Source organism: Leptonychotes weddellii, chromosome 2 (genome assembly GCF_054177405.1).
Source record: "Leptonychotes weddellii isolate Sample4059 chromosome 2, ASM5417740v2, whole genome shotgun sequence".
In the NCBI taxonomy this organism is placed as follows: Eukaryota; Metazoa; Chordata; class Mammalia; order Carnivora; family Phocidae; genus Leptonychotes; species Leptonychotes weddellii.
Window position 1 is genome coordinate 171,451,433 of NC_138370.1, and position 6,455 is coordinate 171,457,887.

At 45.6% G+C, this 6,455-nt stretch overlaps 1 protein-coding gene across 1 annotated transcript in view; it reads left to right on the forward strand.

Moving 5' to 3' along the window:
- The window catches only part of HS3ST1 (heparan sulfate-glucosamine 3-sulfotransferase 1), a 30,168-nt gene extending 23,974 nt beyond the window's left edge, over positions 1-6,194 (forward strand). Inside the window, exon 2 of the mRNA XM_081812608.1 lies at positions 4,296-6,194. Coding sequence (XP_081668734.1) covers positions 4,393-5,340 — 948 coding nt within the window. The 5' untranslated portion in view covers positions 4,296-4,392 and the 3' untranslated portion in view covers positions 5,341-6,194. The remainder of the gene's footprint in view (positions 1-4,295) is intronic.
- Positions 6,195-6,455: the final 261 nt, after the last annotated feature.

Consider the following 6,455-nt stretch of genomic DNA (forward strand, 5'->3'; position numbering starts at 1 on the left):
TCCCCTTAATTTTATATAGGGATTATGTGTTTATATAGGGATTATGTGATAATTGTTTTGGATCTTTGGGTTAAGATAAAAATATTTCTTTTTTTTTTTAATGTGGCTCCTGGGTCATTTGAACATTTATAATAAAAGCCATAATAATAGATGCTTTGTCATAGGGCGAGATGTGACTAAGTGTCAGACACATAGAAATAAATGGTGGTTACTGTCACCTTTGGGGGGGGGGGACTGTTGCCTTCATGAGCATCTCTTGGTTGCCTATGAATAATGGAATTTTCCTGGGAATATAGTAAAAATGTATGTTATCCTTTTATTTATATAATTCATCTGCTGCACAACTACCGTGGGGAAGGTGCTGTGCTTGGCATTATGGAGGGGAGAAGGTATTGGTAAGAACAGAAAGTTAATCTTATAACTTAGTTAAAATGTCGGATAGGTAGCTTAAGTTCAATAAATTTGGATATTTGTCTGATAAGTGAAAAAGTGCATATGTGGCTCACGTTAATATTTCTGTTGAAGAGTGCTTATAGATATATGTCACCTCATTTCAGTCTCAAGGAAACCATTTGAGGTGGGTGGACTTATTACCATTTTACAGATGAGGAAACTGAGGCTAAGAGTGGTTAAGCCGCTTTGACTGAAGTCAGACCCAGAGCCACGTTCCTGACCCCAGAGCCTGGCTAATTCCCGTTGACTCCCCTACTGAATAGAACAAATGTGTGAGTCTGACTCCATGCTGCTCTATCCCAATCCTTTGTGTCAGCGGATTGTGGACTCGGTGGCCCGGGACTTTGTCACGGCTCGCTAGGTTTTTGAGGGTCTTCCTTCTTTAGGTCCCCCAAAATATTGCCCTTATTAGTCTATGAAGGCCACATGCTAGGGAGAAGGCAATAATGGCAGATAGATAGAACTGGAATTCCGGAGCCACGAGGTCTAGGCCTGGGTTTTCTATGTGGCCTTAGACAAGCCGTCTTGGGCCTCCTGGCTCTCATGTGCTCTGACGTCAGGAACAGTGTGGCTCCGGGGTCCTGGCTCACAGGTTCACCTGAGCTTGAGGGTCCTCTCTTTTCTGAGAGTGTTACTAAAAGGCCCAGAAATTCTGGCCGTGCCACTGAGGTCAAATTATCCAACTACCACAGGAGGAAGTTGGCTCTCAGTGACCACTGCGTGTGTGTAATATGTATTATATATGTATTTAGATGTCCACATATGTGTGTGTATATACATATGCATGTCTTATCTGTGTATATATATAAAACCTAACTAGAGTTCTGTACGTATACACGCTGTACATATGTGTGTGTGTGTGTAGCTCATACATATACACACTTCTCTCTCTCTATATATAGTGTGTGCATGAGATTTTAGCTAAGTGTTTTTTTTCTATATACCTCAAATATTTTTGGAATGTAGAAGGCTTTAAACATTTAATACATTTTTAGAAAGTATTAAAGCAGAAGTGGGGAACTTTGAAATTACTAACTGCCCTTTTTTGTTTTGTTTTGTTTTTTGTAAAAAGTACATATATATATGTATATATGTATACATACATATATATACATATGTATGTATTTAGGTTCTTCTCTGTTGATAATTTCCTTTTAGGAAAAAAAAGAAACTCAGATGTGCACTATACTAATCAATATGCCTCATAATAGAGTAAAAAAAGATGACTTTCAGATCTGGCCTCCGATTCTGTCCCCTTAGGTGTTGAAGGATTGGGATCTGTGGTTGTTTTCTGAGTCTGAATACAGAGCTAGGAGATGGGGTCAGCAATACTCATCACTGACAGTAGTGTGATCTAGGGGCTCAGTCCGTTAAGCACCTGACTCTTAATTCAGCTCAAGTCATGATCTGAGGTTCATTAGATCGAACCCCACGTCAGGCTCCACACTAGCTTAACATTCTCTCTCTCCCTTTCCCTCTGCCCCCCTCACCTCGGTCTCTCTCTTCCCCACTCTTAAAAAAAAAAAAAAAAGAATAGAGCTATTTAGTATGGAGTGGTTACTCTCCCCTGTACTTCACCCACCTCCCCCCTGCCTATGTGCATACGCATACAAGAGCAAACACACATGCACAGACATACACAAGCATGCCTATGCACAGGTGTACATACACACCCCAAACATGTAAAAGGCAAGCACAGTGGCATCCATTTGGTCAACCCATATGGGTCAGACCCACACTGAGAAGGAAATGAAATTTGACTGAAACGTACTAAAGCATTCAACTGAGTAAGGGAAAGTTCCATTAAATTGAGCTCATTCAATCGTAGAAAACTTTGGACCACATCTTGATCAGTCATCCCATCCTTCTTTTTTTCCCTAAATAATTAAGCCAGCTGATCTTGCAAGTCCCTTCTCTAGTTCTGTGATTCTCTAAAAATGTCCAGTTTCTAATTGCTTTTTTAAGTTAAGACATTTTAATACACATTTTTCAAAGCAGCTAATACAATTGATATCTGAGGGAGGTAGTGCAATTGGTTTGATTATAAAAAATGGAAGACCATAAAAATTCTTCGTTTATACATTCTACACAAGTTTTAAACTAATAAAGTGAATTTTAAACCTGGCATAAAGAAGACGATGGGCTCTCTTGATGGAGAACATTTTTACTGGCTCTCTAAAGCCCACAGTCCCCAAGGCAGGCCTGTCACTCACCCTTCCCTAACTGTGTTAGGACAGATTACTTTCAAGAACTTCCAATGCCCTCTTCCTGGGAGACCGTCAAACACCTCTTAATGATGGTAGTTTATCGGTTCCCTGAAACACGGACGTGACTCCTCTGTCCTTGGGAAGCTGCTGCCATCTGGCCCAGCAGTGGCTGTGTCCTTGTGGGACTTCAATGCCTAAATGTTATAAAGTTCAGCTTGATAAAGAGGAGAAAGTATAAAGAGGGCTGTTTGTGGAAAGAGCCCTGCGTTCAGAGTTCTGAATTTGGGCTCTGAATTTTGAAGTGGACTAAATTCCCGTGTCCTTGGGCAAGATTCCTATCTATACCTGTCCTGCTTGCTACCTTGCACTGTAGGGTCACGGTGCCAGTCAACTGATGAGACTGCAAAACCACTTCATGAGCGGTACAACTTTGCACACGCGAAGGAGCTCTGCTCTTTCCAGCCCCCTCCGTGTTTACCCCTCTAGGCTCCCTTCGAACACTTTCTCTACCATGAGGCCATCCCAAGTTGTTCCAGGCAAAATGAGTGCCCATGTGTCCTCATACCACCCTGCCTAAACTATAATCAGAGCATGCATAGCACTGAAGCCTGCAGTCAGGTGATATCAGTTAACCTTGGCCACATTTATTCTGCAATACCAACCGCCCCAAAATGCAATGGCTTCTAGCCACAAGGGTGGATTCTCCCTCCCGAGCAAGGATGGCTGTGTTGCACACAGTGGGCTTGCATGTGACTCTGCTGTACATGTCTCTCACCTTCCTCTGGAACCCAGTGGCTGGCCGGGGCACGTTCTGCTCACGGTCGTGGCAGAAGCGCAAGAGGGCAAGTGCAAACACACAAAGCTTCTCGAGACCGAGGCTGGGGAATGGCATCTTGTCATTTCCACTCACAAGCCATTGGCCAAACCCAAATGAAATCGCTGGGGAGCACACTCACCCCACAGTGAGGCCATAGTAAGGATTGGATGCAGGGAGGAGTAAAGAATGGGAGCTAATTGTTCAGTCTTTCAAACAGGTTCGCCTGCCCTGTTAGATCAGGAGCCCCCGCTGGGTGGCTGGGGACAGGAACAACGTCTGCTTCTCTATCACCAGCCCCTCTGCCTGGGACTGGCAGGTAGTAGATATTTCAGTGATGTTTGCTGAGGTCCAAAAGACCTTTCCCACCATTTCCTTTACAGCAGAGATTGGCAAACTCTGACCGCCGGGCCAAATCTGTCCATGATTTTGTGAACACAGAGAGCTGAACGTATGAATTATTGAAAAAAATCAAAAGAAAATCATATTTAATGATGCATGAACATTATATGAAATTCAGATTTCAATATCCATAAGTAAAGTTTTATTGGAACACAGCCACACCCATTCCTCTGTGTACTGTCCAAGGCCACCTGAGCAAAACAGCATACTTGGAGTTGCCATAGAGACTGTGTCCTGCAAAACCTAGAACATTTCCTATCTGGCCCTGTAGAAAAAGTGTTTGCCACTCCCTGCACGATAGGATAAAGAAACGGAGAGAGCCCCAGAGAGGTGACTGCTGTACCCAAGACTACAGAGTTGTCAGCTCCAGTAAGCCCTGTCTGTATTTGGGGTTAATATCTTTCCCCTTTATTTCCTAGTAACTGGCGGCCTGCGACACCCATGTGTCACTGATTAGGAGGCATTCCCCGCGGCAGCGCTTCATGACCCAGCGACGCCGGGCCCAGTGAAGCCACCATGGTGTCCAGCACGGCCGCGCTGCTCCTGGGCGCGGTGCTGCTGGTGGCCCAGCTCCAGCTAGTGCCTTCCCGCCCCGCAGCGCCCGGGGACGCGCAGGGCCAGCCGGAGCTCGCGCGCAGAGCAGCCAGCCTCCAGGGTGAGGGCCGACAAGGCGCGGCCCCCAACGGCTCGGCCCAGCAGCTGCCGCAGACCATCATCATCGGCGTGCGCAAGGGCGGCACGCGCGCGCTGCTGGAGATGCTCAGCCTGCACCCCGACGTGGCGGCCGCCGAGAACGAGGTCCACTTCTTCGACTGGGAGGAGCACTACAGCCAAGGCCTGGGCTGGTACCTGGGCCAGATGCCCTTCTCATCCCCGCACCAGCTCACGGTGGAGAAGACCCCCGCGTACTTCACGTCGCCCAAAGTGCCTGAGCGCGTCCACAGCATGAACCCGGGCATCCGGCTGCTGCTCATCCTGCGGGACCCGTCCGAGCGCGTGCTGTCCGACTACACCCAAGTGTTCTACAACCACGTGCAGAAGCGCAAGCCCTACCCGTCCATCGAGGAGTTCCTGGTGCGCGACGGCCGGCTCAACGTGGGCTACAAGGCGCTCAACCGCAGCCTCTACCACGTGCACTTGCAGAACTGGCTGCGCTTCTTCCCGCTGCGCCGCATCCACATAGTCGACGGCGACCGCCTCATCAGGGACCCTTTCCCGGAGATCCAGAAGGTCGAGCGGTTCCTGAAGCTGTCGCCGCGGATCAACGCCTCGAACTTCTACTTTAACAAAACCAAGGGCTTTTACTGCCTGCGGGACGGCGGACGGGACCGCTGCTTGCACGAGTCCAAAGGCCGGGCGCACCCCCAAGTTGACCCCAGACTCCTCAGTAAACTGCACGAATATTTTCACGAGCCAAATAAGAAATTCTTCGAGCTTGTGGGCAGGACATTTGACTGGCACTGATCTGCAATAACCCAGGCTCGGAACCTTTCCTATTGTAAGTTCTGGTGTATATCGGGGGAGGAAAAAAAAAAAAAGAATTTTAAAAGGGCATTTAAGCTATAATTTATTTGTAAAATCCATAAATTACTTCTGTACAGTATTAGATTCACAATTGCCATATATACTAGTTATATTTTTCTACTTGGTAAATTGAGGGCATTTTGTATTGTTTTTCATGGTTGTTAACATTGTGTAATATGTCTCTATATGAAGGAACTAAAATATTTCACTGCAAAAAAAAAAAAAAAAAGTCCTGGAGACCCTGTCTTTTTTGAATATAATTAACTTGCCCCAGACTCAAAATAGCTGTCTGTGTTGTACTTATTGCAGAATCTATATTCCTTTGTTACTTTAAAAAGAAATGTTTTTCATGGCTATTATGCTTCTCTCTTGCCCTCTCCTTTCTTCATTGTTCATTTTAATTTTTAATGTCTCTCTGTGGTCATCAGATTTATTTTTTACTTGCATTGTGAGATTTGTCTTCACTGAGATCCCCTGTTACTCTGGAAGTGGCAGGTTCACCGACTCCCAACTTCAGCAGGTCCCTGAGCGTGGATTTTAACCCCCTGTTAACTCAGAGTGGACAAAGCAATATGAAGACTGGAGAAGTAGTTAATACTAACAAGAAGCTCCCTTGTCACACATCTTTGCCTCGAAGAGTGCTTGCATACATTTCTGATCTTAGCAATGGGCAAAACCTACAATAAAGGGGATGAAACCATTGGCCTTCAGAATGGTCTCAGGGCTGTGTACTTCACCCCAGGTGGCAATGGGTCTCTGGAAACCCACTTAGAAAAGAGAAATTGCAAACTGTATGTGTTCCCATCTTGTAGATTTTGTGGAAAGCCGACTCATGGTGTAGACAGACTTTTGCTTAGGTTGGGAGTCTGTTTATCTATTTCCTGAAAGATCGATATGCATTTATAGACACATAATTCCATATGCATTGAGACATAAATATGTGTGTGTTTTAAAATCAACTCTGAATGTGTAATCCTGAAATGGAAAGGAAATTTAAACTCCCAGGGGTCAAAATGGCAAAGAGAAAAGCACAAAGTGGAGGTAGAGCCTAAGGC